Below are 24,849 nucleotides of genomic sequence, written 5' to 3'. Positions count from 1 at the left end.
CTGAGCAGAGAGCCCGATGCGGGGCTCGATCCCAGGACCCTGGGATCATGACCTGAGCTGAAGGCAGAGGCTTAATCCACTAAGCCACCCAGGCGCCCCATGTATTTTTAATTTTTCTGAAAAAGATTTATTTATTTGAGAGAGAGAGGGAGAGCCTAGGGTTGGGGGGTGGGGGATAGGGCTCGATCCCAGGACCCTGAGACCATGACCTGAGCTGAAATCAAGAGCCGGATGCTTAACTGACTGAGCCATCCAGGTGCCCAAAAATGTTTTTAATAAGAATTTTAGACTTAAAAATAGAACTCAGCTAGAGCTTCTTATATAAGTACCTGAAGAATGGTTTCTAACAACATTCAAATACCAACTATTGCAAGACAATGAAAGAAACCCAGGAATATTTTCTACACCATATAGGCTTATTTATGCTTTCAATAAATCCTCTTGACAATTTCTATGAAGGAATGCACACTATTTATTATCAGAAAACTAATACCATAAATCTTCCTATTTTTCTATGCCCAGCTCATATCAACTTCCCTCCAAAGAGTATTTCAGCTGAGCTCTATTTTCATTGAGGAACCAACAGTGCCTGAAGCTGTAGAGTTCAGTGGGTATTAACATTACTCTGGGGGTGCCTGGGTGGCTCAGTGGGTTAAAGCCTCTGCCTTTGGCTCAGGTCATGATCTCAAGGTCCTGGGATCGAGCCCTGCATCGGGCTCTCTGCTCAGCAGGGGGCCTGCTTCCCTTCCTCTCTCTCTGCCTACTTGTGATCTCTGTCTGTCAAATGAGTAAATAAAATCTTAAAAAAAAAAATAACAAAAAACATTGCTCTGTAGCCTCTAAGTCTGACTGTCCTTCTCCTCTCCTTATGAATTCAAAAGCCTGATTGGTCTCTTTTGGTTCTATAGAATACAGCAGTTGAGATGATCCAAATCAAGAGAAAGATCTGGCTCACATTTATCATGAAATATGACCCATGGATTTGAAAAACTAGTAAGATGGTACTGTGCACAGAAGGAACAAATTAAACTGTAAGTTCAAGGGACACCTGGCTGGTTCAGTTGGAACGCATGCAACTCTTGATCTCAGGGTTGTAAGCTTGAGCCCCATGCTGGGGTAGTGATTACTTAAAGATAAAATCTTTTAAAAAAATAAAAGTAAAAAAACAAACAAACAACCCACCCACCCACACACAAAACAAATCCCAAGAAACCGTAAGTTCCAGAAGGCAAATATTTACCTTTATACTTCTTCAGGGATTAATAAAAGACCTTAATCAGTAATTTTGATCAAGAACTTAGGACGCCTGGGTGGCTCAGTCGGTTAAGCAGCCAACTCTTGATTTCAGCTCAGGTCATGATTCCAGGGTTGTGGGATCAAGCCCTGCACGGGGCTCTCCTTCTTCCTTTGTTCCCCCACCCCCAATGTACATGCTCTCTCTAAACAAAATCTTTAAAAAATTAATTTTGATCAAGGAATTTAAAAAAGTAGAATTGAGAAAATAAACCAAACACCAGTAATAAAATTTGTTACTGTTCCTATATACCCATATTTTATTTTGTTTCTAAATTATACAATGACTATCAATATTATACCTTTTGTATGAGAGGAAATAGATCTAAAGGACCACGTGATGTAATGAGCACTGGGTGTTACGTAAGACTGATGAATCACCGAACTCTATCTCTGAAACTATGTAATACATAAGTTCATTAGTGAACTTAGTTGAATTTAAATAAGTTAAAAAAAAAAGAAACAGCATCGCATTTATGTTTTTTTCTCTTTTGTAGAAAAGTAAAGTCATTATGTCTGTCAATACAAAGTGAGGACCATTTCCCACAGATTTTTCAGTTCCTGCTACCTGGGAAACACCTTCTGTGAAATACTGATTCAACTCTTAATGTTCCCTTGATTGTATAAAGAATTACAAGAGCATGGGGTGCCTAGGTGGCTCATTCAGTTAGGCATCTGCCTTTAGCTCAAGCCGTGATCTCAGGGTGCTGGGATGGAGCCCTGCACTGGGCTCCCTGCTCAGTGGGGAGTCTGCTTCTCCCTCTCCCTCTGCCTCCTCCCCCCCTGCTCATGCTCATTCTCTGTCTCTCTCTCAAATAAATGAAATCCTAAAAATTAAAAAGAATTACAAGAGCAATTCATATTTATTTCTATGATGTTAAGTATCCAAGGCAGTTTTGGTAGACTAATTCCAAATCTAAGATAAGTTGGAATCAGATGTCTTAAAAGAACTACGTCTTCGGTAAAGATGAGCATAACTTAAGGTTACATTTCTCTTGCTTAACAAAGAGGTCTGTGTTCTATTTGAATCTCGAATTCTATATTATGTATTTTCACGTGTTCTAAAAATAGCAGCTTAGTCTAGAAAATTGTCTGATAGCCAAAACTAGAGGATGTATGAAGAACAGACCTGTTATCCCTGTGAACTTGAATGCAGTCATCTCCCCTTAATGCACAATAACAATATTAGCATACTCACCTTTCCCATCCAACTTCCCTGTCATTTGAAATTTTAAGACTTTATAAATACTATCAGAGGAGCTCTCTTATTACCATAATTTAACTCTTAATCTTTGCTTTAAAAATAAACTGTGCTTTTTTCCCGATGCAAACCTAAATAAACCAAAGACTGCAAAAACAAAATAAAACCAAACCGTAAAAGAATTGAATAAAAAGAATAGATAAAGGGGCCTATAGGTACTGGGGTTCTAAAGGTCACAAGGGGGCTTAAACTCACCATTTTGGGCAGCCTTTGTGTGCCTCCTGCTCCTGGTAAGATTCCCAGCAAGACTTCCGGGGTACCTAATACTGTTTTTCTGTCTTTGGTTGCTATTCTATATTGGCAGGCAATGGCAAGCTTCAAACAAATAAAAGAAAATCAGAATGTCAGAAAACGTGACTTTATAATATCTTCAGATATGCAAGGGTCTAAAGATTACTTACGAAGCAGGAATATATTTTATGCTTTCTATAATTTACCTTCCCAGACTGATTTCATACTCTCCCCCTAATGAACCTTTCCTGGGGTTCTGGATCGCCTTTAAAACCTGCTGAAAGCTATGGAAGCTCTAAACAGAAAAATACACACACACCACTGTATGCTGCACACCAAGTTAAGAAGGCCTTGTACCTTGTACCCTACAGAGACCCTCCTTTTCAATCAAACAGGCCTACTTACAGTGATCTAATAGGCTTTGCTTACCATTGTCTTTGCTCACACCATGCCACATGTGAAATGATCTTTTTCCCCACTATTTTCTCATTAATCAATTTCTGCGGATTTTTCAGGACCAGGCATAGGTTTCCTTAATTAATATATGTGAAGTGCCCAGAGCATAGAGCTGGGCATAGAGCCCAGCATGTGATAAATGCTCATTAAATGTTATTTTATTTCTCCTCTCCTTTCCTACACGCTCCAGTCTAGCAAGCATCTCTCCTCTCAAATCTTACATTATTCACCATCTTTACTGCTCACAAAGCACTTAAACACGTATTATGCTCTGTGGGTCTCATCTAGACTTAAGTAGCTCAAAAGCATGGACCACACTTCTGTATCTTTGCCCTGCAAACCTGAACCAGGTTTTGGGAATTGAAGACGACCTTGGAGATGTAGTTCAAATCTTCTCAATTTATAAAAATGAACACATCACACTTTTGGTTTACTTGCTCTGTGCCACAAAATAAGGACTGAAACCTATCCAGAAGTTTGACAACTAAAAAGAAAGCTGATCCTCCTCTGAGAACTTTTTGCAGGCAAAACCGTAGCCTACCGGTTTGCAGCTTGTAATTCCCATCGATATGCTGAACAGTGTCTCAATGACTTTGGAAGAAATCAATACCTCAAGTCCTCCTCCTAAGCAGGCTCCACTGATGGCAGCCACAATAGGCTTTGTGGACTTCTCAAGTTTCTCAAATGTTTTCTGTCCTTCCCGTGATATTTGTGTTACCTCTTCAAAGGTCTTGCAAGAGGCTAACATGCTGTAGTAAACATGAAAGCAGAGAAGAGAAAAAAAAAACAAAGATGAAATTATACCCTACTTTGTTCAATACCTCATCCATTGTATCCCTGCCCTATCATCTACCAATATTTGATAGTGTATCTTCAAATACTCCAGAGTTTAAGAATGGTTTTGCCTCAGCATTAATATCAGCAACATCATCTCTCCATAAAGCCACATCATCTCTCCATAAAGAGTGTCAGATTTCTGGATCCAGAGAACATGAAACAAAACATGTTGTGTAATTTTATTTTCTATTAAAAAAAAAACACATTAAATCACAAAGCTTTCTGTACATGAGAAAATCATCTTCTGGTAAATATTTTCACTATCACATTAACCATTTTTACTATCAAATAACTCCCAGATTGAACAGCAATCAAAATAACAGTGGAAAAAAAAAAAGATTTCAAGTTATTTACCTCCTAATGAGTATAAAAGAACAATGGTAACGTTGTACTTCCCGTCCTTTAGTTTCAGTTTGTTTCATTTGCTACTTTGTTCTTAAATGTATTTAAAGTGGCTTTTGTACATTTGACCAAAGATAACTAGTTTTTGGCATTTTACATACTGGGAGTTGCTCAGCTAGCCTCACAGAGCTGCCAAGCATTTTCCTCTGGATATAGGAAGCCAGTGCCAGGTACGTCAGTGCCTTGCTAGGCTCAAATAACTGAGCTAGAAGAAAAACACTTGATACAGGTAATTTTGCTTTTTTCTTAAAAAAAAAAAAAAACCAAAATATTTATAAACTCCTAATTACTATACATAAACAAAAAAAGAGTACACAATGTGGAGCAAGATTTAAAACTATACAAACACCTTAAGTACAAATTACTAAGCCTCTAATGCTGGCTATCATTGCCTAAGGTACAAAGAATAATAAAACAAATACTTGTATTTGACAGAATTAACAACTGGTAACATTTTAGCCCATTAAACTAACACTAAGATAGAATTTCACCTTCTTATAAATGCTTTAAAAAACTGTAAGCACGTTACATACACATAAATTCCACCATTTAAAAAAAGAAAATATTAGCTGCATCACTAAAGTTCCCTTTGACAACCTCAGAGTCCTAACAGCTACTTCATTTTCCCTGAGGCAACCATTCTCAAATATTTGTAGTATATCCTTCCAGACCAACTACATATTTGTATCTATAAATAACAAAGGCATCTCACTATGATTTAAAAATGTTTACATAAACTACATGCTATACAGAATGTTCTATAATTTGCTTTTTTTTTTTTAAGGGGCACCTGGGTGGCTCAGTCACTGGGGTCTGCCTTAGGCTTGGGTCATGGGGGCCCTGCATTGGGCTCCCTGCTTAGGTGGGAGGCCTGCTTCTCCCTCTCCCACCCCCCCTACTTGTGTTCCCTTTCTCGCTGTGTCTCTCTGTCAAATAAATAAACAAAATCTTTTTTAAAAAGTCTATAAAACTTAACATTACATTTTTGAGCTCTAACATTAAGTTGTGGATCTAGTTAATTCCTTTGAGCCGTTCTGTAGTATTTTATCATATGAAAGTTTGTTCACTTTTCCGTTTCCCTAATGACTGACATTTAATTGTTTCAAATTCTTCATTATTTTAAACTACACAGGGCTGAACATCCTTATACACGTCTTTAAAAACAAAGGGTGCATTTCTTTAGTACATATATAGCTAGATGAGGTATCACTGAATTAGATGATACGTGCATTTTCAATTTCATTAAAGGCTGTCAAAATGTTTTCCAAAGGTGCTATAGCAATTGGCATTCCTATTAGTAATATATTAACTTTCTTATTTTTCCAAGTCCTTGCTAACACGGTATTTTCAAACTTTTAAATATTTGTTGGTCTGTTGGTTTAAAAAAAAAGGGCACCTCATAGTTTCATTGTACAGTAGTTTTTATTCTACGCCAATATTCTTAGAACTGCTTTTGATCTTTTTTTTTTTTTAAAGATTTTATTTATTTATTTGACAGACAGAGATCACAAGTAGGCAGAGAGGCAGGCAGAGGGAGTGGAGAGCCCGATGCGGGGCTCGATCTCAGGACCCTGGGATCATGACCTGAGCTGAAGGCAGAGGCTTTAACCCACTGAGCCACCCAGGTGCCCCTGCTTTCGATTTCTTTAAGGAAGATTAGTCTTACATGGTTTAAGCAACAAGCCCCTCTTCTATCAACTTTATTACACTTGTGAAAATAACTTGAATAAAGAAAATGTTCAGAGAACGTTTTAAGAGAACTTTTAAGAGAAGGAATGATTAGGCCTGAGAAACATATTATTAGCCAAGATGAAATGTGACTTCCAATCTTTGAAAACTTACTTGATGTCAGCACCTGCTATAAAGCAGCCCGGCTTTGATGAGATAAGGACAGCACTTCTGATTTGATCACTAGCCCAGATTTCATTCATTACTTCCATGAACTCGGACTGCAGTTCTTTATTCAGTGTGTTCACCTGCCAAAGGGAAATACACATAAATATAAGGCTTTAAATCAGAAGTACATACACTCTGAAGTAATACACTATAAATTAATTAACTGAATTTAAACTTAAAAAAAAAAAAAAAAAAGAACCACTGACACACACAAAAAAGATACCAATCTCTTCATGAGGGCTCCACCCTCAGGACCACATGTAAACCTAATTAACTCCCAAAGTTCCACCTCCAAATACCATCACACTGGGGCTTAGAGCTTCAACATATGAATTTTAAGAAGACAACTTCCGGGGTGCCGGGGTGGCTCAGTGGGTTAAAGCCTCTGTCTTCGGCTCAGGTCATGATCCCAGGGTCCTGGGATTGAGCCCCGCATCGGGCTCTCTGCTCAGCAGGGAGCCTGCTTCCTCCTCTCTCTCTGCCTGCCTCTCTGCCTACTTGTGATCTCTGTCTGTCAAATAAATAAATAAAATCTTTAAAAAAAAAGAAGACAACTTCCACCTGTAACATTATTTATATAGGGGAAATTTTGTTTTTCAAAGAAACTGCATTATCTATAGCACACCCTTCTGTGTTACCCTTTTTCGGCTTCTTTGGAATTATGTTAAATCTCTGTGTAGATAGTGGAAAGCAATCAAAAAATATTCTTGTCTACAGGCATGCAAATGAATTGTCCCAGAAGATAGGACCAGCTTCATGAAAAATCAGTTTGTCTCCATTTGCACATTTATTTCAATATTCCTGACCTATAAATTTGTAGGTACTATGGATTCTTCTTTGAACTGGCTGTAGTATCTCATCAGTGTCTTCATTAATGAGTCAAAATCTTTAATACACACACAAAATACATCTACTCAAAGGAGGAATTCAGGGTCATACTCCTAAGAATCTGAATCATATGTGAGCTACAAAAAATTCCACACATGCTTGTTGGTAAGGAAAAATTCATATAACATTAAGAAAAAAAGGAATCCAAGTTAGACATATAGTATGATCTTATTTTGTAAATATTATCTGTTGAAACTGGATTAAATGTTAAAAGTCAGGGCACCTGGGTAGCTCAGTTAGTTGGGTGTCTGCCTCCAGCTCAGGTCATGGTTCCAGGGTCCTGGAATCGAGCCCCGCATCTGGGCTCTCTGCCTTGCGGGGAGCCTGCTTCTCTCTCTCTCTCCCTGCTGCTCTGCCTACTTGTGTGTGCTCTCTCTCTCTCCAATGAATAAAACTGGAAAAAAAAGTTGAAAGTATTTGCCTTTGGGTTTGTAGTATGAACGACTTGTTATTTTCCTCTGTATAGCTTTCAAACTTCCCACTATAGGGATGTGTTGAGTCTGTGCTCAGAAAAAATGGTCAACTTAGAAAATTCTGAAAAAATATCTTAAGTTTGAATCATTGGTCAGTGGGCACCAAAATTCATCCTAGTGAGAGGGACTGGTTTCTTATTTTCCTTAATTTGTGATAGTTGTTAATTGCTTCCATCTACGTCCTCCTATTCCATCTAGGCCTTTAGTAACAGGATTCCTGAAATATGAGAACCTGACACCAATTTTATTTGTTTTCTTAAGTAGGCTCTAAGCCTAGTGTGGAGTCCAATGTGGGGCTTGAACTCATAACCGTGAGATCCAGACCTGAGCTGAGATCAAGTCAGACACTTAATCAAGTGAACCACCCAGGTGTCCTAACACCAACCTTTTTTTTTTTTTTTAAGATTTTATTTATTTACTTGACAGCGAGAGAGGGAACACAAGCAGGGGGCGTGGGAGAGGGAGAGGAAGCAGGCTTTCCACTGAGCAGGGAGTCCGATGTGGGGCTCGATCCCAGGTCCCTGAGATCATGACCCGAGCCAAAGGCAGAGGCTTAAGGACTGAGCCACCCAGGTACCCCTCCTAACACCAATTTTAGATGGGGGAAAAGCATGAGCTCCTGCAATAAAGGTCTTCTTGGCAAAGACTGGATTAATGCCCCATGCTTTGCTGAATCTGCCAAAAACAAATGAGGCTTCACTTAAAACAGAACGTGACTTCCAATATGTGAACTACACTCAGTCATTCATTCAAGTTTCTCAGGAAGCTTAACAACCACATTTAACCCAGACAATCTTCTACGGATAATGATACCATCAGGCAGGTAATGGGGAAAGCATGTGTAACAACCTGGTAGTTAAGATGAATAGGCGACTTCTGACTCTTATAAAACAAAGCTTGCACTTTGGTTCTTATCTAATAAGTCACCTCAGCATGCTACACAATAATAGAAGGCTAATTTCATTAATCCGTGATGTTAATCTGACACCTAAGGTCATCTAGAAGGAATTCTTAAACAAGGACCTCTGCTCCAGAAAGTTGCACTCCTTGAACAATTTGTTAAACTATCAAAACTACAAACTCAAGTGAGATTACTGCCAGATTGGTGGATTTCTTTCCCTCCTATTCAGCACTGGATTCATGAATGTATTAGGAGAAAGAGACTGTAGCAAGTTAAAATTAGGTACCTTTGAATTGGGTGAGTTAATTCGAACAACAGCCACATCCCCTTTGACTCCATAGTTAATATGGGTTCTGGCTAAAAAGGGAAAGACAATTTATTTGTAAACACATTTATAGCTAAACAAAATAAAAAGCAGTGTAAGCATGTCAGTAAGAAATTAAACTTACCTCGCAAAGCAGAGGACCCTGAAAAGTTGCGGCAAGTATAACCTACAAGAAAAAGGCATTCAAAATTAATTACTTTGTAAAATGTAATTGCTGTAGTACTTGCTAAATATAAAAAAGCTGGAATTTATAACAATAGCAAAAACCCCAAAATGAGAATAATGTATTAACGACTGAGCCACCCAGGCGCCCCTCCATTATTGTGACTACTACCATATCTTTTTCATTTTAATGATCAGCTTATGAGATTATTTAAATAGTAAATGTGGTTGGTGGAAGAACTGCCCCCTCAAAGATGTCCAGGTCTCCAGAAACTGTGAATACGTTAGGTTATATGGCTAAGGGAATTAAGGTTGCTAATTAGCTGACCTAAACACAGAGAGAGAGAGAGAGAGAGACAGAGTAGCCTGGATTATCCAAGTGGGCCCAATGTAATCATGAAGAAGAGAGAGTCAAGGAGGACCAGAGAGATGGCAGCATAAGGACTTAGCCCCACTTTGCTGGCTTTGAAGAAGTCAAGAAAAGCAGGCAGCCTCCACCTGGAAAGCTACAAAAGGTAAGGAAATGAATTCTCCCTTAGGTCACCCAGAATGAACACAGCCCCGCCAACACTTTCTTTTTTTAAAAAAGATTTTGTTGGGGCGCCTGGGTGGCTCAGTGGGTTAAGCCTCTGCCTTTCGCTCAGGTCATGATCTCAGGGTCCTGGGATCGAGCCCCACATCAGGCTCTCTGCTCAGCAGGGAGCCTGCTTCTCCCCCCACCCCCCCCCCCGGCCCCGCCTGCCTCTCTGCCTACTTGTGATCTCTGTCTGTCAAATAAATAAAGAAAATCTTAAAAAAAAAAAAAAGACATAAAAAAATTTTTGTTTATTTATATGACAGAGATCACAAGTAGACGGGGTGGGGGGGGGGCAGGAGCAGGCTCCCTGCTGAGCAGAGAGCCCGATGCAGGGCTTGATCCCAGGACCCTGGGATCATGACCTGAGCCGAAGGCAGAGGCTTTAACCCACTGAGCCACCCAAGCGCCCCCAACACTTCTGATTTTAGCTCAGTGAGACTCATTTCTGACATCCATAACTGTAAGATAATAAATTTGTATTGTTTCAGACACTAAATTTGTCAAAATTTGTTACAGCAGCAATAGGAAATGAACACACTAGCAAATAAGTAATCTACAAAGCAATCCATATTGTCAGTCCCAGATATATAACAAATATACTCAACCATGTTCTCTAGCCACATCCTCTTGTATTTTTATGGAGATGGACTTTCCAGTGTTATCAAAAGTAAAATAATTTACAATGGATTTTTACTTAGACGTAAAGAATGAAATCTTGCCATTGGCAACCTCATGGATGGAGCTAGAGAGTATTATGCTAAGCAAAGTAAGTCAGAGAAAGACAAATACCATATGATTTCACTCATATATGGAATTTAAGAAGTAAAACAAAGAGGAAAAAAAGAGAGAGAGAGAGAGAGAGAGAAACAAACCAAGAAACAGACTCTTAACTATAGAGAACAAACTGATGGTTACCAGAAAGGGGGAGGGGTGTCTTGAATAGGTGTTGGGGATTAAGGACTGCACTTGTGATGAGCACCGGGTGTTGTATGGAAGGGCTGAATCACTATATTCTCTACCTGAAACTAACATTACACTGTAAGTTAACTGAAATTCAAGTAAAAACTTTAAAAAAAGGTGAAATCAACAGGCACTAGTGGCCATTTATGAAATAGTCCAGTCACATTCTGCTATTTTAAGAATTTCTAACTGAACAGGGCTCTATTGCCCTCTACCAAGAATACTCCTACCCTGGGGAGGACAAAAGACCCACTACACTTCTCCCTCCTCCTGATCACTTCACTACTTGAGGCTCTCCTGGATAATAATGATGAGATGATGTTTTGAGCACAAGGCATCACAAGAGAAGTCTGAACTTGGACTATGGACAAAAGGTAGGGAACACTGTGAAATTCTTAGGCAAAAATTCAAAGTTTGTTCTGGGAATTACTCTACCTCCTTACTACCATTAAAGCGTCACCTTTGTCCTGCTCTAATCTAAACATCTGGCTCTAGGTAGTAACCAAGTTATTCTGGAGGCCAGCACAGGTTCCACATCCCTTAGTTACAACTTCCAAGCTTCTTTAAAAACATCGTGCTCTTTCTTCCTTTGTCTTTCATGTTCATGGTTCACTTCAAACCCTATCTCCTAGGTAGATTTCTTTTTGCAATTTTTTTTTTTTTAAGTAGGTTCCGTGCCCAACATGGGGCTTGAACTCATGTCCCTGAGATCAAGAGTTGCATACTCCACCTACTGAGACAGCCAGGTGCCCCTCCTATACACCTCTTTAATCCTTTACTCCTTATTCCAAACCTTGTCCAATATCCTAGAACAAAGTTTACTTTTTCTTTAGCCATAAAAATAAAAACAAATCATCCCTTAATTATAGTGAGTGTAGTAGCAGTACACGTGAACACCTGTACCCAGGAATTAGTGCTTTAATAATATCCAGTGGTTTCTTCATTATCTCCTTTACTTGTACTAGCTTTCCCTCAGTATTTGTTTTATTCCTTTTAAAATAAATTATGTGCATGTACCTCTATCAATTCATATACTAAATATCAGCAAATTTAATCTTTCCTTTTATTATTTTATTTTTCATCATGGTAAGTACACTCTTTAATCCCCATCATCTCTTTCACCCATCCCTCCCTCCCACTTCCCCTTTGGTAACCATCGGCTGGTTCTCTCTAGTTAAGAGTCTGCTTCTTGGTTTCTCTTTTTTCCCCTTTGCTCATTTGTTCTTTCTTAAATTCCACATATGAATGAGTTCATATGGTATTTGTCTTTCTGACTGACTTATTTTGCTTAGCATAATATGCTCTAGTTCTACCCATGGTGTTATAAGTGGCAACTGTACATTCTTTATGGTTGAATAATACTCCACCATTATTTTTTTCTTAATTATTAGTATTAAAACTTTTTTATATCTGATTTTCATTGAAATATACTGCATTTGGACTACATTGGGGCTGCATACGGTCTTGGAATGCACAATATAAAGCAAAAGAGTGGAGTGCCTGCCTAATTTAGGAGCACTTAAAAAAAAAAAGGTTAAAATCCTTAGCAACCTTGGGGCACCTGGGTGACTCAGTGGGTTAAATAAAGCCTCTGCCTTCGGCTCAGGTCATGATCCCTGGATCCTGGGATCGAGCCCCGCATCAGGCTCTCTGCTCAGCGGGGAACCTGCTTCCTCCTCTCTCTCTGCCTGCTTTTCTACCTACTTGTGATCTCTGTCAAATAAATAAATAAAATCTTAAAAAAAAAATCCCTAGCAACCTCTCAGCAGTTAAACCTTTCCACCAGCCTGTGACCATCTGTCTTTCTTTCTGCCTAGTCTCTCATTCTCCAACGCCCCTACCTTCATCTGGCTCAGAATTGAGGGATGTCAAACAAGAGTCTTAGACTGTCTTAGCATGCAGTGATAATCTAAGGTAATGGACAACAAAATTAAACCACATTGGCCATTTTATGTCATGGTAGTAGTCTAAATGAAATTTTTAAACATTCCCTCTATCAAAAATACTCTCTGCATGATTTAGAAACAAACTTTAGAACTATACCCATTTTTTTTTTAAGATTTTATTTATTTATTTGTCAGAGAGAGAGAGAGCGAGAGAGCACAGGGAGACAGAGTGGCAGGCAGAGTCAGAGGGAGAAGCAGGCTCCCTGCCGAGCAAGGAGCCCGATGTGGGACTCGATCCCAGGACGCTGGGATCATGACCTGAGCCGAAGGCAGCTGCTTAACCAACTGAGCCACCCAGGCGTCCCAGAACTATACCCATTTTTAAGTTGATGATGGTCTATATCTGACCAGGAGGCACGGACCCTTCTGGATTGGGGAACTATTACACACGGCCAAAGCAGGACCCAAAAGACTTCCCAACATATCCAGCCAGACTGCGATTTCCATAACAATACTGAGAAGTGATTTCAGAACTAGGTTAGGCATTAAAATCAGTGGGGGAGGCTCAAATACACTCACAAATGTCTGGGTGACATATAACCTAGAACCACAGAATCAGAATTTAAGGGCGCTGGGCCTCAGAGTCCATTTTTTTGTTTTGGGTGCAGAAAGGTGGTTTTATTTAAAGCATGAGGACAGTACCATGGGCAGAAAGAGCTGCACTGAGGTCCTGAGGAGTGGTGGCCCATTATATATTTTCAAGTTGAGAGGGGTTAGGGATAGTGCAAGCCTCCCAGGTATTTTGGAAACAAGGTTTCCAGGATACTGAGAGGGCTAGCTATTGACAGGAAAGGTCATTTATTACTGTTTAGTAGAAACTCAGTCATGAGACCCTTCAGATGTATATCGGTGGGTCATATGCTTGGGGGAGGATCACTAACATGTCTGTTGGGGAGTCCAAAGGAATTTTTATATGTTAAAGGAGACTTATAGGATCGGCGGGTGGGGGTGGGGGTGGGGGAGGAGTAGTTAGAATTGTCTTTTGCCCTAAGCAAAGTAATTGCGGCTGATAACATTGGGCCTATGATAAAATTGGGCCTAATAACACTGAGGCAGTTGAGTCTCTAGAGGAATATCGCTCTGCCTGTTTCAAGGACTTGTCAATGGGCTACAGGTAGTATGGAAATGTAATAGTTTCTCTTCTGCCTTTGTTTCCCACATCATCCCCCTCTGAACAGTTTTGACCCTTAAATCTTTAAGGTTGCTGAGGGTGGAAGGTCTCATCTTCTGTAACTTCTTCCTGCTGAACAGGGGCATAGAGATGGCCCTATCTATGGGTCAGCATAGATATCATATGGGTCAGTTGGGCTTATAGATATAGGAGTCACAAAGGGCAGAGGCAGGTGAATCCAAGGGGGACTGCATGTGTGGATCTTCCTGGGTGGAAGAGTCCATATTTTTTAAAAAGGAAACTGAAGCAGACAGCAAACAAGTGGGCATGTGAGAGCCACTGACTTGGAGAACCCACTGATTCAGTGGATTCGGAGAGGGACCATCAGCAATAGCCAAGGCTCTTGCTTCCTCCTCCTTTCCCTCTATCCTGCAGTTTTACTTGAGAGAGAGAGAAAGCATGCACAGGGCCTGGGGGGCGGGGTGGGGGGGCGCGGGCAGAGGGAGAGAAATAATCTCAAGCAAATTCCTCACTAAGCATGGAGCCTGACACAGGGCTGGATCTCATAACCCTGAGATCACGACCTGAGCCAAAATCAAGCTGGATGCTTAACCAACTAAGCCACCCAGGAACCCTTATTTATTTTTTTTAAGTCTTATTTCTTTAAGTAATCTCTATACCCAATGTGGGGCTGGAACTTACAATCCTGAGATCAAGAATCTCATGCTCTGCGACTGAGCCAACCAGGTGCCCCTATCCTGCAGGTCCTTAAGAGAGGGGAAGAGAAGGCACAGAAAATAGCAGCTTTACAGTAGTTTGAAAGGCAAGCACATATTAAAAGAAGGCTGTGTAGATGACGCAAGTACCAGAGTGAGGTGATCTCTGGTTCTGTCTGCATTTTTTTCTTTAAGCTAATCCAAATCAGCCATCTGAGTGCAAAGAGAAAGGACCCGAGAGTCAAGACTTAGGTTCAACCATCACGTTTATCACTTATTAGCTGTATAACCATGAACAAGTCTCTTATTGCACTTCAGTGTTCTTATAAAGACAGAAATAAAAGTGATGTAATGATTATAAAAGTATCTGTAAGTCACAGCGCTACACACAAGTAAATGAAGATAGAAGGCAGCCATATCCTCAATCGCCACGCCTCTACCTAAGGACACACTTCCTTTCTCCGCTTTACCATCATTTAAAATTTGAATCATCTGTATTTATCACTTTTTAATCTTTGTATCATGGCTCTACCCTCTTTTACAAGGCCTTATCATGAGATTCCATCTACAGCGATCTTTCCCCTCCCTTCAAAATCCCTTTTGATTTTTATTATTTACTATTTTGTTCTCTAATTACTGCATCTATAGCAGGTGTTTCCTCCAACTAAAGTGTAACTCTTCCAACATCATCTCGCACTCCTTCATTCAACAACAACAAATCCTTGTGGCCTACCATGTGCCATGCCCTGTTTTAGGCACATGGAGTGAACAAAAAGATAAAATCCCAGACTCTGTGTAGCTTACATTCTACAGCAGCACACACACACACACACATCATAGGAAGAATCAGTTCCTACCCAGTAGAGATACATGAAGAGGTGAAAACAGGCCAAGCATAAAAAGGAGTTTGCCTGTGAAGTGGAAATTCCAGTGGGAGGCGAAGCAGGGAATAAGCAATTCTAGCTAGAACAGGGTAAAGTGGATGAGAGTAGGGATGGACTGACTGGGAATGCACGGTGGGAGAGATGCGGTGGGAAGACAGCCAAAAAAATATGTAAAGAAGTATGTTAGGAGATAAGTGCTAAGCAAAAAACAAAAAAACAAAACAAAACAAAACACAGCAGGTGCGAGGGTCTAGCATAGGTCGCACTTTTAAAGACCAACTATTTGAGACAGCAGGTTGGTGGTCGTTAGGTTATGGTTCAAATCATTTTAAACTCTTACCACTAATCTACCTCTGCTGCACAAACACACACACCCATATTCACATAAACAAAACTTCCTCTAAATCAATAGAAACAAACAAAAAAGAGAAAATCAGTAAGTGTACAAACTTATCTTGAATTCAAACCACAGCCAGCTAAATCAAGTTGGTAGCTATAAGGTAGCTTTGCTTTTGAAATCTAGCCCTTACCATTATGTAATCTGGAAAGTTAACTTCTCAGCAGCTAGGTGAACTTTAGCCTAGATCAACTGTGCCAGCAAAAGAGAGAAACCTTTGTCCTACTTCTTAATCATCTGATAATTTAACTCAAGAAGATACTACAAGACCTAAAACTATAGCAGAGGAGAGAGTTGCATTACGCTGACACAAATTTCAAATATGAAAATGTTACTTTGGTAGTAACAATCAACAACTTTTCTCAATATTCAACCTGGGGGAAGAGATAGGATTAAGTGAGTGAGTCAAATTTAAACGTACATTATTTACTATTTGCCTCTGATTCAATGAAATTATTTTACCACTTACATAATTAGAAATTTAGATTTAGGAAAGGGAATTAAGATATTTTGGTCAAGTTGTGACTGTCATTTGACAGTCATATTCAGAATTATAGCATTAGTGGGGGAGGAATGGGTTTGAACTATGAAAGAAACAAATCAGTTTCAAAAGAATTTATCCATCCACCAGTAAATGTCATAATCTCATTAAACACTGGCCTTGGCACAGGTTTTCAGGGTAAAAGACCAATATGTTGAATTAAATGGCAATCCAGGTGTGCAGGTAATTTTGAACTCACTTTCCAGATATGTTTTCACAAAATTAATAAATTGTTATTCAAACGGACAAAAACTATAAGCCATATTTTCTTATTGGTGAAATATACATTTATGTGTGTATATATATTTCTATACAAAAAATATAGAAAAGCTAAGCTTGTTATTACGTATATAAAATGTAAAAATTATTTTTAAAAATTCTCAGATATACAGAATCAGTTCTTCAGGGCAGAAAAGAGTTAATAGCAGCATGTACTGAACATTTAGTCCATGAAAAATTGCTTTAAATTTAAAATAACTCCTTTGAAGTTCACAAAGGTTCCCCACTTCACAAATGAGAAAACAGAAGAAATTAACTGTCCAAGGTCACTAGAGAGTAAAAGGCCACGCCAGATTCAATCCCCAAAGTCAGACTCCAAATTTAATGCTTTGAATTGCTCTTTCATCCTATTTCTACTAAGAAAATCCAAACTCTCACTTTACAGATGAGGAAAATAAAGATCCATTAGACCAAGATATCTGTCCAAAGTTACACTAGTGACTGGAAACCACATGACCTGACTACCAGCTCAGTGTTACAGCAGCTGCTAATCCATAAGCGGTACCTTAAAACCAATGCATAGGCAAGTTCAAATATATACATGTGATTTTCATAAAGCCTTAAACCGTAGACGTGGAAAACAACAACAACAAAAAAACTGTAAGGTAAAATGACCAAATGCTAATAGTTACTATATGTGACTAGTAATGCGTGACTTTTTTCTTAACTTTCCCCAGTCTTTACATATCAATTTTTTGTAATACTATGATTGGCACACACACACACACACACAGAGCAGTCCTGTGGAAACTACAGACATTGGTGGAGATTCAGAAAAAGTCTGAATCCAAAATTAATCCCTTACAGAAGACTCCAGCTACCAGCTACCGTGTTCAGGAGAAAGACATATTACAAATGAAAATTCTGATTAGCAGCCAGTGTTAAGTGTAACACGCAATAAAAGGTTACATTTCACCTGACAGATCTGAGATGGAAGGAAAACGCTTGATTTTCCGTACGCACCCACTTTAACCCTTTCACTGCCAGTCCGAAGAGAAAAATAGAGCTAATGCAAACCTAACCGGCTACCGTCAGAAACAAAATTAGTTTTTAAAATGATTTAACTTGGGGTACAGATATGTGTTTCCTCCCCCCCATCACCTTGCCCTCAGGGTGTCCACAGACAGGACAAGCGTATTTGTGTATTTAAAAAAATATTTCTTATAGCAAGTTGCAGACCCTCCCCTTGAAATTTAACATACTACACCTTCACACTAGGATTACTGGAACTGCAACATTCGAGCTCCTTACTTAAATGTGGTAATAGGTACAGAATGGTTTTGAGGGAAAGGAGCTGGGAGTAGCAGTAATTCGCAAGATTGGTCCATTACACCTCAGAAGCTTTTAAGACAGCTCTTGTCACGAGTACGGTGATGTGGAACCACAAAGATGTGACAGACTGGACTGTCCCAGTCCTCCTGGAACTCCCCATCTAGTAGGGTCAGGTCCGAAGCCATCACAGAAGAAAGTAAGAGGGGCGTGATCCAGAAGTGCGCCGGAGACACTCGCGGAAGGGGCTAGACCGGGTGGGCAGCACCCAGAAACGTGAGGTTACTGAGCCTGAAATCGCTGCAGGACTCGGGAGCAGGGCGAGAGCAAGGGTCAGTCTGCGCAAGGGCACAGGATACTGGGTCCAAGAGGGGCATCCTTCCCCCCACGCAGGGCTGCGTTCCCCGGCCGGGCGGGGAGGCGACAGCGAAAGGGTGACTCGGCTACGAGGCTACCTCAGGCTTCGCGAGAGTTCTGCCCGGGGCTGCGGGGCGCTCCCAGCCAGGCCTCACCTGGGCAGCGGCGAATCCTGGAGGCAGTGGCGCGGCTCAGACTGCCTATCGCCCGTGAGGCCACCATCTTGAGCTGAAGAGGACGAAAGTGGAAAGGGCTCAGACGGGGGCCGCGGAGCGGAGGACTTTTCTGCTCAGCCTGGCCCCAGATAGGCGCCCGACGTACTGCCTGACTAAAACCCCCTCGGGCCGAGTTGCCTTTGGCTCCTCGCCCTGCCGTTCGCTTCCGGCTAACGAGGTGGCTTTCTTCCCTGGACGGCACGGGGCCCATAGAGGAGGCCCGGTGCCCGGATTTCCAGACAGGCGGCCGATGGGCAGCCTGCGGGGTTCGGGGGCGGGAGTGAAGGGGGTCCTTTGGGGAAGGACCCGCCCTTGGGTCACGACTAGTCCCGGCACTTGAGGCCAAACCTTCCGTGTCCGCCGCTAGAGCTCGAGAAGGCAGAGCTAAGGTGAGACGGACCGTGCGCTTGGCTCCCCGCCTGGCCTTTCCCTGCAGCGACAGCCGCAGTTCCTTTCCTATCTCCTGCGCCAGTGCCCGCGGCATCCTCCCTTCTCTTCGGGGAGTGGAGTTCCAGGGAGCGGAGGGAGGCCCCATCGGACTGGGTCTGTGGGACCACTGCCATCAGGGCCGTAACTGGGACTAGCTTTATGCGTGTAGCTCTGAGCAGCGGTGTCACCGTGTCTTTTAATTTATCACCTCGGGTTAACGACCTGTTTGCTCGTGTGTGTGTCGGTATAAAGCGCTGGGCTGAATTGCAGTGTGTGTGTTTGTTTCACCCTTTTTGCTTGTAGCCAGGTGAGCGGCTGTCGACATTTAGAACGCGGAGTTGGGATTACCCGGTCGCAGCTGCTGGACTGTCACGTGACCACTTCGGGCCTGGAGTGTGGCTGGAGTTGAGAGCTGTTTCTCCACTCTTGGGGGAGACTTAATGTTCTAGAGGATTTTCTAATCTAGAAGGGATCTGCCCATCATCATCTGGTCATTCATTCCTTTCACCTTATAGATGAAGCCCATAAATCGGCGTGGGTGGGCGTGTCTATGGCCACAGGTGGTGGAAATAGGGATAGAGCCCACGTCTATTAAATTTTAGTCACGAATTCTCCGTTGCATAATAGCTGGTTTTATGTTGGAAAGATGGGTTTGAGTCCTTGAATAATGCGATTGATTCCAAACGAAATAATGTTAACTTGCAAAAAGGATTCTTGATCTCCGGAGGCCCTCCCAACTCATAAGATTTTTACAGTTAAAAGCTTGCCTTCAGCCCTCAAAATGCTCTCGTGCATATAATTATGTTCAGTGCTTACTATTTAGATAAGGGGTAGTGAACTTTTTTGTTAAGGGCCAGATAGTAAATAGTTTAGGTTTTGCAAGCCCGTATTGATCTCATATATTTTTTGTTTTGTTTTCTACAACTCTTCAAAAGTGTGAAAACTCTTGTTAGCTAAAGGCCATCCTGTCTTGGCTCACTTTTTTGTTCCTGTACTCTCAACGAGATCATAAGCTCCGTCAGGGCAGAAATGTTATTCTTATTGTGGCTTAGGAGAGGGGAACTAGGTAGATTTATACCACTGCTCCATAATATATTAATAGCAAACATGTATGACCCTCCTTATGTGTCAGGCACTGTCCTAAGTGTTTTGTGTGTATTAAGTTAGTTATTCCTCACAGCAACCCTTTGATGTAGGTGCTGAGATTATCTACATTTTACAGATGAATTATCTACATCTTCCTCTAAAACAGAAAGATTAACTTGCTTAAGATCCTAAAACTAGGGTGGAGCCGGGATTTGGATTTGGACAGTCTGGTTTTAGATTCTGCGTCCTTCCATTGTGTCTTAATGATAGTGTTAACAGTGGGCTGTTAAGCCACTCCATTTTGCTTTCTTTTTTTGGTCCAGATTTTGTTTATTTATGAGAGAGAGCATGGGTGTGGGAAGAGGGAGAGGGAGAAGCAGTCTTTCGGGTGAGCAGGAAGGATCCCGATGGGGAGCTCAATCCCAGAATCATGATCTGAGCCAAAGGCAGATGCTTAACTGAGCCACCCAGGCAACCCTCGCCCCCATTTTGCTTTCATTACTTGCCGGGCACCTTCTTCCTTTCCCTTACTCCCAGGTGTCTGCAACTTCATGCATCTTTCCATAGTTCCACATATTATGCCAGCCTACTCCGCTGGAGTTTCCATGCTTCCCAAATCCTGAGTCAAAAAGGTCTATTTCCTAAAGCTTAGAGCAAATGACAATAAAAGTCAACCCTCCCACAAGGTAGTTTGATTAGTCTCTCTTCCTTTTGAAACGTATTTTTAGTTAATTATTGAATTATTAATAATTATTTTTCAGAAACTACAGAGAAAATAAATACACCTATAATTCCACCACCCAGAGATAACTACTGTTAACATGTTGCTTAAAAAAACAACAAAACCTAAAACATTTTGCTGTGTATTTTTCTGGACATTTTGTATGCATTTGTATATTTTTATATATTTGTATAAATATTAATATACATAGATTTTTAAATGAAACTAGAATTACACTGTATATAAAAAATAAAATGCTCTAAAGTCTTTAAAAAAGGGGGGGGCACCTAGGTGGCTCAGTGGGTTAAAGCCTCTGCCTTCGGCTCAGGTCATGATCCCAGAGTCCTGGGATAGAGCCCCGCATGGGGCTCTCTGCTTAGCAGGGAGCCTGCTTCCTCCCCTCTCTCTGCCTGTCTCTCTGCCTACTTGTGATCTCTGTCTGTCAAATAAATAAATAAAATTTAAAAAAAATGCTCATTGTAACAGATTTTTTTGAGAAGAGAGAGGAATATAAAATGAAAGCTTCTTAAAAAAAAAAAAGAAAAAAAATGAAAGCTCCTCTTTATTCCTTCTGTATATAGACTCTTAGCTTTATGGACTTTTTCTTTCTGTTATAAAAGTGGTGTCTTACTGTGCATATTGTTCTGCAGTTTGCTTTTTCATTTAATATATATTGTGGATATTTTCCTGTGTTAGAATATATATGTATATCATGTTTTTTATTTTTCTTTTCAAACTCCTGCACAGTGTTCCATGGTATGTTTGTACTATAATTTATTTAACCATTTCCTACTGATGTGCAGTTAGATTAGTTCCAGTGTCTAGTGTGCTACAGTGAGCATATATATTGAATATTTCTAAAGGCCAGAGATCTGTATATGCTACACACACATCTTGAGTATTTCTATAGGTTAAAAACCAATTTTAGAAATTATTGGGCTCAGAAATTCACAATAAATTTTGTTCCATAACTGAAAATTCCCTTTCAAAACCTTAACAGTTTGCACTTTTATCAACTGTGTATGGAAGTACCTAAATCTATTCTTACTAGAATTATGTGTTAACAATGTTGTTACTTTTTGCCAGGTTCACAACCCCACAGTGATACCTTGTTTTAATTTTAAAAATGTTTGGGCGCCTGGGTGGCTCAGTGGGTTAAGCCTCTGCCTTCGGCTCAGGTCGTGATCTCAGGGTCCTGGAATCGAGCCCCGTATCCGGCTTTCTGTTCAGTGGGGAGCCTGCTTCCCCCTCTCTATCTGCCTGCCTGCCTACTTGTGATCTCTGTCTGTCAAATAAATAAGTAAAATCTTTAAAAAAAATAATATTCCAGCGTATAGACATGCCACATTTTGTTCATCCATTCTTCAGTTGACAGACATTGGGTTGTTTCTACTTTTTGGCTATTGTGGGCAGAGCTGCCTTGGCCATTCCTGTACACATTTTTTGTTTGAACACCTGTCTTTAATTAGTTTGGTTACAAACTTAGGAGTGGATTTGCTGGGTCCTGTGGTAATTCTGTGTTCAGCAGCCACCAAACTGGTTTCCACGGTGGCTGCACCATTTGACATTTTTTTTGACAATTTTTAAAAAAGATTTATTTATGTATTTATTTTAGAGAGAGAGAGGGACAGCGGAGGGACAGACAGAGAGTCCCAAACAGACTCCACTCTGAGCGTAGCCTGTTGGGCTCCGTCTCAGGACCCTACGATCATGACTGGAGCTGAAATGAAGAGTCGGATGCTTAACAGACTGTGCCACTCAGGCGCCCTTACTTAAGGGAATTTGTATCCAAGACTGGTGTGGTGTCATATGTAGCTTCTGGAAATTGGGGTTCTCATCTCATGGGCTTGTTTGTGTCTCCCTGGCTAGTCTTTTGAATATCCCTAGGGTGATAAGCCTAGAGTTTGGATTCCTTCATCTCTTTTCAAATCACATATTTGGAAAAATGTGATTTTTTTTTTTTTAAGTTCTAAGGCATCCTCTTTTAGTCTATAAAAACCCAAGAGAAGTTAAACGAACCTTTTATATTATCTTTTTTTTTTTTTTTTTAAGATTCCACTTATTTATTTGGGGGAGAGGGAGAAGCAGACTCCCTGCTGAGCAGAGAGCCAGTGTGGGGCTTGATCCCATTGCCCTGAGATCATGACCTGAGCCAAAGGCAGACACTCAACCAACTGAGCCACCCAGGCCCCCCTATATTATCTATCTTTTTAAGGCTTTTATATTATCTATTGTATTTGTGTAACAAATTACCCCCAAATTTAGCAGATCAAAACAATAAAAATTTACTGTTTCGTAAAGTCTGGGGATGACTTAGCTAGGTTGTTCTGACTTAATTTCTCATGAGGTTGCAGTCAGAATGTTGGTCAGGGCAGTCATCATCTGAGAGTTTGCCTGTGCTTGAGGATCCACTTCCAAGTTCAGGTGACTGTTGGCAGGAGGTGGCAACTCTCATCATGTGAGTCACTTCATAGGACTGTTTGAGTTGTGCCAGCTGGCTTCCCCCAGAATGAGCGAGTAATTGGAGAGAAAGAACAAGAGCAAAGCTGCATTATTCCTTATAGCTTAATCTCAGAAGTGATGTATCATCACTTCCAACATATTCTTGTGTTTACACAGACCAACTGTGGTACACTGTTGAGGGCAACTGCACAAGGGTATGAATACCAAAAGGTGGAGATTATTGGGAACCATCTTGGAGGCTGGCTGCCACCACCTTCATAGGCATATATCACCAGCTTATTCTTACCCCCCCCTTTTTTTTTTTTAGGTTAAAACGTATTTCAAAATTGAGAAATTACAAAACATGGACAATGACAAGTCTGCCTTACACCCTGTCCTGTAGTTACTCAGTTTCCTTCCTTATTAACATCTTGTTTCTACTTTCAGGGATATTTTATAAAGATACAAGGAAATACATATATTATTTTTCCTCTTTTTGACATGAACAGTAGTAGCTGTACACTATTTTACACCTTGCTTTTTTCACTTAATGAAGGTTAACAGTGGTTCCCTATTGGTGCATAACCATTCCCTTATCTTTCATAGCTGCATAATATATTCTTTGGGTGGTTGTAGTGTGGTTTACTTAACCAGTTCTATATTTTTGGTTCTTCTGATATTTTGCTATTACGAACAGTGGTGACATGCTTAGTGTCCCATGTGCGTTAGTAATGCCCTGGAAGTAGAAGTGGATTGCTGGATCAAAAGTTGGATGCAAAAAAAGAAAAAAAGTTGGATGCAGTTACATTTTTTTTTTTTTTTTTTTTAGATTTTATTGGACACACAAAGAGAGATCACAAGTAGGCAGAGGGAGAAGCAGACTCCCTGCTGAGCAGGGAGCCCGATGTGGGGCTCAATCCCAGGACCCTGAGATCATGACCTGAGCCGAAGGCAGAGGCTTAACCCATTGAGCCACCCAGACGCCCCTGCAGTTATAGTTTTGACAGTCAACTGCCACATTGCCCTCCGTAGGGATTGCCCCAGCATGGCCTCTCAGCAGCGTGTTTGTGCATACTCTTAGCACAGAGTATGTCAAACCTTCCAGTCTGCCAGTGTCACAGGTCAAATATTGTATCTTTCTGTGTGGTTTCAGTTTGCATTTCTTTTAGGAGTAAGATTGAACTTCTTTTCATGTATCCAAGAGCCATTCGTTATTTCCATTTCTGTGAACAGTGTGTTCATGTCCTTTGCCCATTTTTTTTCGTACTGATTTGTAGGAATTCATTTTTTAAGAATTTAGGGGAGCTTCTAATATATTTTAAATATTTTTTAATATGTAGGGTTTTAATGTTTTTTAAATTATTTTGAAACAATAGCAAGCTTATTAAAAAGTAGCAAGTGGGGGGATCCTGGGTGGCTCAGTTGGTTAAGCAGCCAACTCTTGGTTTCAGCTCAGGTCATGATCTTGGGATTGTGAGATGGAGTCCCCCATTGTACTCTTTGCTCAGTGTGGAGTCTTCTTCAGATTCCCTCTCCCTCCAGCTCGCACTCTCTCTCTCTCTCTTAAATGAATAAATAAAATCTTAAAAAAAAAAAGTAGAAAGTGCAATACACAATTTTTTTTTCCTTATAGCATTTGGACGTAAGTCGCTAACATGACACTATACCACCCCTGAACACTTTAGTGTACGTTCACCCACATATGAACATGCACAAGGCACTAATCACAGTACAGCCTTCAGAGTCGGCAGATTGACATTGGTGGCTTCATGGTCATGTCCAGCAACCTCTCTA

The 24,849-nt window shown here is 40.6% G+C and overlaps 2 protein-coding genes across 3 annotated transcripts in view; one reads left to right on the top strand and one right to left on the bottom strand.

Moving 5' to 3' along the window:
* Nucleotides 1-18,596, bottom strand: part of HADHA (hydroxyacyl-CoA dehydrogenase trifunctional multienzyme complex subunit alpha) — a 47,871-nt gene extending 29,275 nt beyond the window's left edge. Inside the window, exons 1-6 of the mRNA XM_080813570.1 lie at nt 18,318-18,596; nt 9,088-9,129; nt 8,925-8,995; nt 6,323-6,456; nt 3,852-3,990; nt 2,750-2,869 (exon numbers count right to left, since the gene is read on the bottom strand). Coding sequence (XP_080669696.1) covers nt 2,750-2,869; nt 3,852-3,990; nt 6,323-6,456; nt 8,925-8,995; nt 9,088-9,129; nt 18,318-18,588 — 777 coding nt within the window. The 5' untranslated portion in view covers nt 18,589-18,596. The remainder of the gene's footprint in view (nt 1-2,749; nt 2,870-3,851; nt 3,991-6,322; nt 6,457-8,924; nt 8,996-9,087; nt 9,130-18,317) is intronic.
* The window catches only part of HADHB (hydroxyacyl-CoA dehydrogenase trifunctional multienzyme complex subunit beta), a 33,563-nt gene continuing 27,302 nt past the window's right edge, over nt 18,589-24,849 (top strand). The window contains exon 1 of one of the 2 annotated variants that reach the window (XM_080813571.1): nt 18,589-18,766. The gene's annotated coding sequence lies outside the window, so the exon portion shown is untranslated. The remainder of the gene's footprint in view (nt 18,767-24,849) is intronic. The other variant, XM_080813572.1, reaches the window with a different exon arrangement.

This window comes from Martes martes (assembly GCF_963455335.1).
Source record: "Martes martes genome assembly, chromosome: 9".
Classification (NCBI taxonomy): Eukaryota; Metazoa; Chordata; class Mammalia; order Carnivora; family Mustelidae; genus Martes; species Martes martes.
Note: the sequence above shows the minus strand (reverse complement) of the source record. Positions and strands in the feature narration are given on the sequence as shown.